General features: G+C 44.1%; 1 protein-coding gene across 1 annotated transcript in view; it reads right to left on the bottom strand.

The window, feature by feature from the left end:
* Positions 1 to 8428, bottom strand: part of LOC137432661 (NIPA-like protein 3) — a 142136-nt gene extending 133708 nt beyond the window's left edge. Inside the window, exon 1 of the mRNA XM_068124753.2 lies at positions 8280 to 8428. Within this exon, the coding sequence (XP_067980854.2) occupies positions 8280 to 8315 (36 nt within the window). The 5' untranslated portion in view covers positions 8316 to 8428. The remainder of the gene's footprint in view (positions 1 to 8279) is intronic.
* Between the last annotated feature and the right edge of the window lie 4072 nt (positions 8429 to 12500).

Raw genomic sequence — 12500 nt, 5'->3', positions numbered from 1 at the left:
TAATCCTGGTGGCATCTGGACAAATCCGTTTCTGGTTTTTGTTCCCCCTCCACAATGTGCGCTGAGTGGGTTCATCAAAAATGTAGTGGTTTGAGAGGGTCATTAACCAGTGTGGCAGCTACATTCAAGTGTAAGGTGTGCACAGAGGGAGCTGCAGATGGAGGAAATGTTGAGTTGGATCTTGGAGATGGCGTGAAGCTGGAAGGTGTGAAAACATTTTGTTACCTAGGAGGCATGCTGAATGGAGAAGGTGGATCGGACTCGGCAACGGTTGCTCGAGTGAGATGTGCATGGAAGAAGTTTCGGGAACTGAGTGGCGTGCTGACGAGGAGGCGAGTGTCGTTGAAGCTGAAGGTAAAGGTGTATGCTGCATGTGTGAGAAGTGTTATGATTTATGGGAGCGAGACATGGGTAATGAACATAGAGCAGCAACGAAGGCTGGAAAGGGTGGAAATGCGAATGGTTCGGTGGATGTGTGGAGTATCGTTGAGAGAGAGGAAAACAAATGATGAATTGCGAAAGATGATGGGAATAAAGCCTGTGATGGATGTTGTGAAGCGAAACAGTTTGAGATGGTTTGGTCATGTGTTGAGGAAGGATGAAAGTGACTGGTTGAGAAGAGTGATGGAAATGAATGTGGAAGGAAGTAGAGGACGGGGAAGACCGAGAAAGACTTGGCTAAAGATGGTCGAAGAAGAAATGCGGGCAAGGGGGTTAACAAGGGGAGATGCAGAAAATAGTGCAAAATGGAGAAGATTGTCATGGGGACCGCAGGGCTAACCCCCGCTCTTGCAGGGAAAATGGCCTTTAAAATGCCTGTTGTTGTTGTTGTTGTTCCCCCTCCATCCCCTCCCTCACCTCAAATGGCTACACTGTTGACACCGCACGTGACAAAGCCGAATGCCTCAACCCTGTGTTTGCCTCAAAATCTTTTGTCCCAAACCCATCTCTCTCTGTTCCCACTTTACCCAGTCGAACCCAACTGCTCCTGGACTCTGTGTCCTTCTCTCCTGACAAGGTGGAGAAGTTTTTGTCAAACCTCGACTCTGATTCTGCAACTGGACCAGACGGCATCAGCCCACGGGTCCTAAAATCCTGCTCTGCCGCTCTATCTCACCCTCTCTCTGTTCTTTTCACCCTCTCTTTTGCTCAAGGTCATCTGCCAGCATCTTGGAAATCAGCAAACATTACCGCGTTACACAAAAAGGTGCAAAAACAGATCCTTGCAACTACAGACCAATCAGCTGGCTCCAAATTATCAGCAAAGTCATGGAATCCATCATTGCTTCGGATATCAAATCCTTCCTCTTCTGCAATGGCTTGATCTCCAATCATCAATTTGGATTCAGACCAGGTCATTCTACTCTGGACATGTTGCTTCTGCTGTCTCAACAATGGATGGAGGTCCTCAATGCCAAACAGGAAATCAGAGCTGTCTCCCTCGACATATCACGTGCCTTCGATACAGTCTGGCACCCTGCTCTGCTCACCAAACTCTCCTCCTATGGTATCCATGGAAATCTCCACGCTTTGCTTGTGGACTTTTTCTCTGGTCGTAGTCAACGTGTGGCCCTGAATGGATTTCTCTCATCGCCCCTTCCTGTTCTGGGCGGAGTTCCCCAAGGTAATGTTCTGGGCCCTGTGCTTTTTCTGGTCTTCATCAATGATCTCTCCGACTCTCTGGAAAATCCTCTCTCTCTCTTTGCTGATGACTCCACTCTCTGCTGCTCCATTCCTCATCCCTCAGATCGGCAGCCTGCAGCCTCCTCACTCTCTGCAGACCTGGACAAAATCACAGACTGGTCAAACAAGTGGAACATGTCTTTCAATCCTGACAAATCTCACACTCTTACGATGTCTCTCTGAAAAGACCGACTGGAAAACCCTCCCATCTACTTTCTCAACAATCCTCTCCAAGAAGTTCTGTCGCTCAAGCTTTTGGGTCTCACTATCTGCCATGATCTTTTTTGGGAAAACCACATTTCCAAGCTTGCCTTCAAAGCCAGTCACCGACTGGGCATCCCCCGTCATGCGAAGTCCTTCCTTGGCACACCTGAGCTCCTCACCACATGCAAGGCTTTCATCCGCAGCTCAATGGAATACTGTTCCCCCCTCTGGGCCGGTGCTCCTGCCTCACACCTACCTCGGCTTCATGCTGTTGAAGCCAAAGCTTTCAGAATCATTGGAATCTCCTGCGATGAAGCTAACTCCGAGGGCCTTTCACTAGCTCACCGCAGGCAGGTTGGTGGTCTTTCTGTCTTCTACCGACTCCTCTCCGGCCATGCTCCCCCAGCTCTCTCTGTGCTCTGTCCCCCAAATATTCCTACAGGTCGCACAAGATCTGCCAGCAACCCTCTTATGGTTAAACTGCCAAAATGTAGGCTCTCTGCTCACCTTCACTCTTTCATTCCCCTTTTCTCCTGCCTCTGGAACAAACTCCCCCACTCCCTTTAATCCCACTCCTCCCTCCAGGTCTTTAAAACAGCTGTTCACCACCATCTCTTATCTTTCCCCATCCAGAACCTTGATCTTTTCTACCCCCGCTAATTCACCCCAGATACACTTTTTCGAAATTCCAACTACTTTCCTGGAAGTCCTTGCAGTGTCCATATGTTTTATACCTCTCCAACCTCCCCCCAAGCCCTCTCCCTCCCACAGTTCTCTCGAAGTCCCTGCTCTCAAATGTTGCGTTTGTGTCCTTCCCCCTCTCTCCCCATCGTGTCTACCGCTCCCCTTATTTTGTGTTTTATGTGTCGGGTTGTGTCGGTTTGTGTCGGTTTGACTTTTTGTGTCATTAATGTTAGCTCTTTCACGAGCCTCGATCTTGTATACAAAAAAAAAAAAAAAAAAATAGATTATATTAGCTTTCCAACGGTCCCATTTTTATTATCATATGACAGCAGAAAACTTTATATTGAAGCGTGCGAGACACGCACACACACACACACACACACACACACACACACACACACACACACACACACACACACACCAATATAAATGATGGCAAGGAAGATAAATAAAATAACTATGACGAAGTCAACAATGGGAGAAAGCAAATCGAGATGCTTGAAATAACGCAAAAGCATTTTACGACAAATTGGGGAAGCAAAAGCAAGATTGATCAAATCCCCCTGAAAAAGATAAACTTGAAGATTTATGGAAAGATATTTATGAAAACCCAAAATAACACAATAACACTTGGAAAATAAAAATGGGGGGTGGGGAGGGAGGGGTGGAGCAATATTATCTAGACCTAGATAGGGGTTAATTTAGTTCTCCCAGTAGGTGGCTGCCTCCTGTGGTTTTTCCCCTACGTTTTTTACATCTACAAGGCCGCCATGTAACCACCTCCAACAACAACAACAAAAAAAAACTGACATAACTGCCGACAGAACCCAGAACATTCCGATCGGGCTAAACCCCACCCCACCACCTCCGACAGGACATGAACATTTGCCGATCGGCAAATAAACCCCGCTTCCAAACTATCGTAACCGGCAGACCACGCCCTTGGTTGAGGGGGAATGGGGTGAGTCGAGAGAGAAAGGATGATTGGTCGGCGTGATGTGAGAGAGCAAGAAGGTTTGAGGAGAAGGGAGGAAGAATAAGGTGTCTCTGGTTTTGTCATTGTCTCTAGGGTCACTCGACTGCGGCTGGGATTTTTCGATGCGCTGGTGCTGAGAGAGAGCGGTGTGGAACTTTTGCGATCATGAGGAGGAGGCGTCAGTGGCAGTTTGTGGGGTTCTTGGCGCTTCAGACGGAGTGGGGAGCGAAAGACGACCGCCCGCACAAAATAACTCACGTACGTGGCGCTGTGGAGGGCGACTCCGTGCCATTGATGGAGCGTTTCCCGCACGAGCGGCTTCGGGCCACTCTGTACTGCCGACTTCATTCAACAATCTCGTTGAGCAAGCTGAGTGCCGGCCGACCAGAGAAAACAATTTATTTTATTTTATCTTTCCCCTTGTGTGTTTTTGTGTCTACAGGGAGGGTCCCTCAAAGTAGAGAATATTTATTTTACCTCAACCTTTATTTTTGCCATGCTTTATTTCATTAAATTCATTATTGTGGCATTTCATTTGTTGTGTTGCTTATTTGTTCTGTGGGTTCGGGAATAACCCCGTGTGCTTCGTTCAGGTAAGCACATCGCCGCCTTCCATCCTGCACGTGAAAAAGTACCACCATTAATTCGGCCGTTTGCCTCGGAAATTAAGGACCATCTGGCTATCCATCCAAGGTTGATATTCATCAGCTACGGACTTGACAATACTTTAGTTGAAAAGGTTAGTATGACCTGGGTGGGGATACCAGTTAGCAAATAATGTAAGTATTACATTTTTTTGACTTCAAGCATGGATAGCCGGTTCGTGAATGTCTTGGGTAAAAAAAACGGCAAATGGCAAACGATGAACCAATAAATTCCACATTCCTGGGTCAACTTCAGTCGAATCAATGTCAGGCATTGACAGCAGGTTCGTGAAGGACTTGCACAAAAAACGTACCCAGTGTGAATGTTGCGATATCCAGTCAATGGCAAAACTGTAAATGGGGAATCCGCGAATGTCATGGATGGAAACCCTTACATCATTTCCTCATTCTGCTTTAAACTCAATATCTCTAGGTCCGTGTCGATCGCATTTCAAAATCATAATTGTACTGAGGAATTTCTGAAACCTCCTACCGACCTTATGACACCCGCTGGGACCCGAAAATGTTACACAGAAGGTTATTAAATTTCCTTTGAGTAAAATGTGCAACTGTAATGGTTATTAAATGCTGTGCCCCTGTCATGTGACCAGATCCTCAGCTTTGATTGGTGTATGTTTGTCGGGACTAACATACAGACAGACAAACACTGTTCTAAGCGGCATTGCCCTAGGCCTAGGGGCTACGTCGTAAAAAGATGCTCTCCACAATCACTACACTCAAGCATTCAATTAACTTTTCCAAGAGGAGAAGATAGTGGATGAGGGGCTCCCATGAGCTTCATCATCCCAAAATCTGAAGAAACCCAACCTCACAAATATAGAAACCTCACAAATACAAAAAATATATAGATGAAGAAACCTCACAAATATAGGCCAATAACATGTCTACGAACAACATACAAACTTCTTATGGAAATCATCACAGTAATGATGCACCACCACCTAACATAACAAGGAGGCCTAGTAGCAGAACATAAGGGATGTAAGAGAGGATACTCTGGAACAACGGATCACCTACTACTCATCAGGGCCATACCCAAAAATTGTAAAACGAGAAGAACCAAATTGTCCATGGTGTAGGGAGATGATAATAAAAGCTTTTGATAGTGTCACACATTCGTGGACGATAAAAGGCATGCAAGTGTACAAGATCAACCTTCAAGTAATCAAACTGGTTGAGAAAGCAATGGAGCTTTGGAATACCACATTTATATATAACAGCACTCGGAAGGAAAGATATAATTTTTTTTTAGAGACTTAGTCTGGGCTAGTATGAGAGCTATATAGGGGGTGAATACCAGGGGTGAAGATACATTGTGGAATCTTCCAGGGAGACGGGCTTTTGCCCTTCCAGTTTTGCCTGGCCCTGGACCCACTAAGCATCCTCGTTAATGAGCAAGGACACAGATACACCCTAACAACCAATAGAAGAGCATTCAAATAGACAACAAAAGTGACACATCTACTGTACATGGATGATTCGACTTAAAACTCTTCGCACCAAACAACAAAAAATTGGCAGAACAACTGAAATTAGTGAAACGGTACTTCGATGACATCCAAATGAAATTTGGTGTGGATAAGTGTGCCAAATGCACATTCATGCAAGGTAAACCAACAAAAAACATAACAATCAACCTAAATGCAACATTACAGGAGCTAGACAACGAAGCATCTTACAAATATCTCGAAGTAGAAAAGGGCCATAAAATATGTCACAAATAAATGTGCAAAATGATTACCAAAGAATAACTGTTTCGAATGAGGTGGATCCTGAAAACACACATCTCCCCAAGTAACAAAATCAAAGCCATAAACCAACTCAAAGCACCAGTATTCCAGCACAGCTGTGGAATAATAAACTGGCCACAATCAGAAATCAATAAACTGGATATTAAAATAAGGAAACTCCTCAACCATCCACACAATGTTCTACAAAAATCAATGCATCCTGAGAATGTACCTGCCGAGATGAGAAGGAGGTAGCGGAAAAATGGAACTCAACCAATAACCCAGTCATTCCAGCCTGTTTTAAGGGAATTCATTCCCAATAGAGTCTGGAATATTTTGGGAGTTTGCCAAGATTGCCTTTTGACAGCATAACTTACAGAAATTCCGCATAATGTAAAATGTGACTTCAAGTCCTCAACTCCCTCCCTTCTCCCTCCCAGCACCAAGCCCTCAAACCCAAATCCTCTAGTCCCCCCCCCCCCCCCACCAAGTCCTTAACTCCTCTCGCAGCAACTCTCTGTCGTCTTCTCCTCCCTTCTTGTTCAAGTCCTCAACCTCCACACTAATCCCAGGTCTGCAAGCCCCTTCCCAACTCCAGGTATTAACCCCCTCCTCCACTCCCCACCCGACATACTCAACCCCCCTCTCCCTGCTCTGTTCCCTCTCTGCCCTCCTCCCCCCCCCCCCAACCCTAACTCTCTATCGTTTCCTCCCCCTTTTTTCTTGATGTCCTCGACCCATTTCCCACCCTCCCTCACAAATCCCAAGTCCTCAACCACCCCTTCCTACCCCCAGGTCCTCACCCCCCCCCCCCCAAAGCCCTTTTCCCATCTCTGTCCCTTCTCTGCCCCCCACTCGAATTTTATGTCTTTCACTCTCCCCCCCACCCCCGCCCCTTTCTTCTTCAAAGCAGCAAGCCGCCCTTCCTCCCAGCACCAAGTCCTCAATCTCAAGTCTTCAAGCTCCCTCCAAAAAAAAAAGGTCATCAACTCCCCTACCAACTCCAGGTCTGCAGCTCCTTCTTTCTTTTTCAACGCCAACCTCAACGAACAACTCTGGGCCTATACACCACCCAAGAACAACAATACACATAACTCAAAATTGCATGAATATTAATACTTGTAAACCTTCGCATGCACTGTACGGACCCAGGAGCTCTTAAATGAGGTATAATTCAGCATCATACGTGCTGTGGTTGCAACGTCTACACCATTTAGAGGGCTTAGACGCAATCGTGCAACTTACATTTATATAGGTATATAGAATAAAATATAGATATAGATCGCTTAACTCGCATTTTTAAATCGCATCCATCTTAATTGGTTGAGTGTGTATTACCTGCTTACACTTACTGAAAGTAAATTTTTGGATTACAATTGCAGGGGTTCATCACTCAGCAATCCTTGTGATATAATTACAGCAAGAGGTTGTTTTTGGACGATCGGGACTGCGACACTTCACTCCTATGGGATAGCCAATTGAACCTTTGGGACCGAGAGCGGCCCGAGACAAGTCTCTATATGCTTGAATGTATTACAAAACTTGGAAAAAAAATCAAAACATATGCTACTGTATTTGTGTCTGTATGTCTGTTAAATGTTTTGTATCAACCGGTTTCTCTTCCCAGATGAGGCCACATCTTCACTCGGCATACTGTACCCGTACATATTGTTAATGGTGCAGAAAACGGCGTTTCAGGCTGAATGCAGATTAATAACACACAGTTAGAGCACTCATGATAACACAGTACAGCACATTGTGTTTTACATAAGTTGCCAGAAAGGTTGGTCATTTTCGCGTGGGATTTACTTGAAAATAGCTTTTCCTTGACGAAGGCCTAATATCTCATGTACACCTGTCATTATTCCTTTTTTGGATTGCTTTGCTGATTACCTGTTTAGCAAGCTCAGCCTGTCCCAAAGGTAGGTCTACATCAAAATGTTTAGGTTCTGTACACACTTCCTGGAAGAAAAGCATCTCTGGTTGTCTCTAACCGCTTTCTTGATCCCAAAAGGACCTCAGATTTAAGTCTTCAACCAGTTCAACGGGAAAATGGCTGAATTATTATTCCATCAGTAAATTTCTTCCCCTCTATATCACCCTCCCACCTTCTCCTATCCCCTCCTCCAACCATTATATATATATATTGTGTGTCTGTCTCTGTCTCTCTCTCCCTCTCTCTCTCTCTGTCTCTCTCTCTCTCTCTCTCTGTCTCTGTCTCTGTCTCTGTCTCTCTCTCTCTCTCTCTCTCTCTCTCTCTCTCTCTCTCTCTCTCTCTCTCTCTCTCTCTCTCTCTCTCTCTCTCTCTGTATGTGTCTAGCCCACACTCCTTCTTACCCCATAAAGCAAGGTCGGTATCGTGTCGTTAGCCATGGCTTCCGGAGATGAACGATCAAACCCACGCCACCAGCAATTCGACACAAGCCGAGACTAATCCGGAAACATCACCAAAGCGACCGCGCCCAGCACTCTGCGAGCAACGCGGAACCGGTCCCTACGAGAGAGTAGAGATACCTCCCTCCCACCCACGCCTCATCAGCTGTCCCGCCTCGGTATCACGATCTGCAGCCATGACGCTTAACAATTCTGACTGAACGGGCAACATGGCGCTCATTTTCCATGATGCGCAACTACCCCCACCACCACATAATTTATTACTTGCAAAATCGAAGATTTTTCAAGTATATTGGTCGGTTGCATTTGTGGTTCTGTCTGTCTGTCTGTCTGTCTGTTTGTCCGTCTGTCTGTTTGTTTGTTTGTCACCGGCCTACAGGTCACAATTTTCAACCGATCTTCACGAAACTTCACCAAATGGTAGAGTTGGTCAAAAGCAGGAAGCCTATTGTTTTTGGGGTCACAAGGTCAAAAGGTCAACATAGGCCAAAGGTCACCAACTTTGCTAAATTTCTAAAATCCTCAATTTTCATCCGATTGACCTGAAATTTGAAGAGGACTTGCATATCTGGTCACTGAATTCAACCACCAAGTATTTTCGAGGTCAATATAGGCCAAAAGGTCAACATATGCCGAATTTCTAAAATCCTCAATTTTCATCCAATTGACTTGAAATTTGAAGAGGACTTGTATATCTGGTCACTGAATTCAACCACCAAGTATTTTTGAGGTCAACATAGACCAAAAGGTCAACATAGGCCAAATTTCTAAAATCCTCAATTTTCATCCAATTGACTTGAAATTTGAAGAAGACTTGCATATCTGGTCACTGAATTCAACCACCAAGTATTTTTGAGGTCAACATAGGCCAAAAGGTCACATAGGCCAAGTTTCAAAAATCCTCAATTTTCATCCGATTGACTTGAAAATTGAACAGCATTTGCACATTGAGTCACTAAATAGGGAAACTAATTATATTTGAGGTCAAAAGGTCAAAGGTCAACTCAAGGTCAACCTTCCAAAATCATAATTTTTCATCTGAAAAATCGTCACTTTTCTTCCTATTGATCCGAGCTTTGATCAAGATTGTGAATTTTAATCTTGATGAAATGGACAATTTGCTGTATCAATGGAATTTTTTTTCTTGGTGGGTGGGGGGGGGGGGGGGGGGGGGGGGTGGGCGGATTTTGCAAGTATCGTGCTCCACATGACGTCTTCTTTTTTATTTGTTTCCCATTTTCTACGATTACTAGTACTTGGCCTGGAGGAAACCCAAACTCCAATATCCCCCCCCAACCCCAATATACAACGTGGACCGTGTAGCCTACGTCACAATGATTTTGTAAAACCTGTGCGATCCTATAATACAGGTGTGCGAGTAGATACAGTATCACATCACACCGCGTTATGCTGCGAGTGTTCCTACCTCTTTGATACGTGAGAGTAGCACCAGAGCTTAGGCCTTCGGTGTTCATTTCGCGTGGAGTTTAGAGCATCAAGTCACCTGAGTGTATTGCTAAAGAAATGTTGGTATTCCGTAGTTCTGAGTGTTAGTTCCGTTCATTTTGCATTTAGTGTGAGGTTTCTCCCTCAATGTATATCGTCCATCGGATGTACATTAAGCTGGAGGACCCGTCTTCCAGCACTGGTCATTGGTAGATGTTAAAGATCCCACAGAGTCCGTCGCAAAGGGTAGACGACTTAACGCTGGTAACCTGGAAAAAAATTACAATTCCCTGCCACCACAAATTGAATGTCATGCCTGGCCCGCGGGTTCGTGAAAGCCTTGGACAAAAAAAATATAGACGTTCCCCGACCAATTCCACAGGAAGGTGGGAATAATTTTATCGCAGTTATAAAAGTAGGAGAGATATGTCCCCTGTCTGACAGTATTGTGTACAGGCACGTGAGATACCTTTTGGATGACAACCGAACATCGAACATCTCATTCCAAAATCATGGGCATCAATATGGAGTTGGTCACCCCTTTGCTGCGATAACAGCCTCCACTCTTCTGGGAAGGCTTTCCACTAGATGTTGGAACGTTGCTGCGGGGATTTGCTTCCATTCAGCCACAAGAGCATTAGTGAGGTCGGGCACTGATGTTCGGCGATTCGGCCTCGCTCGCAGTCGGCGTTCCAATTCATCCCAAAGGTGTTTGATGGAGTTGAGGTCAGGGCTCTGTGCAGGCCAGTTGCATCACTAGCCTGCTCTGTCAGGGCTCTGTGCACCATCACATAACAATCCCTACATCACTGCCTCATTTACACTTAATCAGTTATTGCTTCAAGCTTCGACAAACACTCCACTGGTTACCACAGTACTTGATTACTCCTGTGGTGTAGCCACATACTGAGACTCTACAAATTAGCAGCCCAAGTACAATGTTGTAATATCAGTACATGATCATCAACTTCTTACAAACTGCATGAACATCTCTAATAACAACATTCCATAATTATCTGCATTTGTGATTGGTTACACTCAGTTGATAAAAAAAAGAAAAGTAGGAAAGACAACTGAAGCTCTCATCTCATTTTGATTGATTAATCAATTAATCGACTAATTGTTTACTTATTCGAATAATGACTTCATTAATTAATTTTTTTTAAGTTACAGATTCGGATGAAACGGTGGTGGTTTAGGTATTCTATTAGCCGTTTTATTAATTATTTAATGATTATTATTTATTTATTTTTATTTTTAATCATTTATTTATTTTCTTTCTCATCTGTGCAATATCTAAGGCACCTTTTGAGCTAGGAAGCTGATATTTGGACATGACAGTGACCAAGTGATGTGGCTATAAAGGATATTTTTGATTTATTGATTAATCAATTAATTATTTATTCATTAATCAATTAATTTTTTTTTTTTCGATTAATGACTTGTTTAATTAATTATCAAAAAGTTACAGCTTAGGATGAAGCACTGATGGTTTAGGTATGCTATTAGGCAATTGATTAAGAAAATATTTTATGATCAGTATTTATTGATTTTAATTGTGCAATTAATCAATCAATTATTGTACACCTCTCCCTCCCAATACAGTCTCTTTGAACTGCATGGCGGTAATGCCGTGCTGGAGGATATTTATTTATTTGGCATGGGTGCCGTATACTTTGAATGTATCTGTACTTGTTCTGAGAACTTTATAAATCGCCCCTCGTGTATAACACATCAGTACATGTATGTAGTTGGTTCAACATCACGATGAGTATAATACAAAGTGCACGATTATCAAAGACCATATGCTGTCATGGACGTTTTTTTCTCTCTTACTTGCAATGCCCGCTCGTGTCTCACAAAACACTGGCAGTGGACCTGCCATGAATGCAATATTTATGGGGCAGCTTGCTTCTTGCTTCCTTCTCTCATGGGCACCTAAGCATTTGTAATAATAATGCAACAAGACAATTTTATCAGCTAGGTGTTGCATCAAACCATTATAATCATGATGTCACGCCGGTTGTTCCGTCTCCCTGGAATTGCTTGCAGGCATTACTTCTTGTTAGAATAAATGCGTTTTTACTGTTGGGGAAAGTTCCCCCCCTCCGCAAGTCTTGAATGTAACGAACTGGCTGTATGCAACTGAAGATGGAATTTGTAATTTGTTCAGGGTGCCGGCGATAACTCGCCTACTCTTCTCGTAAAAAATCGTGGAATCTTTAACGCATTACTAACTAATGTGAGCACACAGGACACCCAGCTTAAATTTTCCATCCGACGGACGGCGTCGTTTGTGACGTCACAGCAAACGCCCCCATCGCTGTCTGTGAATAACCAATCCGACAGTTTGGATGGGGAATCGAACTCAGACTAGACTATTCAAAAAAGAGTGTGCCACCACTGCAGCATCATATCTGTACCACCGATGGACGTTACTCATGACAAGTTCAAACAGGTGTAGGATTTTAATATATAAATAATCATTCGTGGTACTGCATATCAATTAATTAATTTCTGTGTTCATGCATGTTTACGTATTTATAATTTTTTGATCCGTAACTGATTTGAGAAGTCAGTTTGGCGGATCTCGAAGTCGGAGGCTCCGAACCCTTGACTCTGACGATGGGAAACCATTTTGTTACGGCGAGGGAATCCCGTGACGCGTTAACCAGCGCAGGTGAAGTCACCGGCAGGTGGCGATTTGAGTTTCGAAGC

The sequence above is a fragment of the Myxine glutinosa genome, chromosome 8 (genome assembly GCF_964187855.1).
Source record: "Myxine glutinosa chromosome 8, kmMyxGlut1.1, whole genome shotgun sequence".
NCBI lineage: Eukaryota > Metazoa > Chordata > Myxini > Myxiniformes > Myxinidae > Myxine > Myxine glutinosa.
This window is presented reverse-complemented; position numbering and strand designations above follow the sequence as displayed.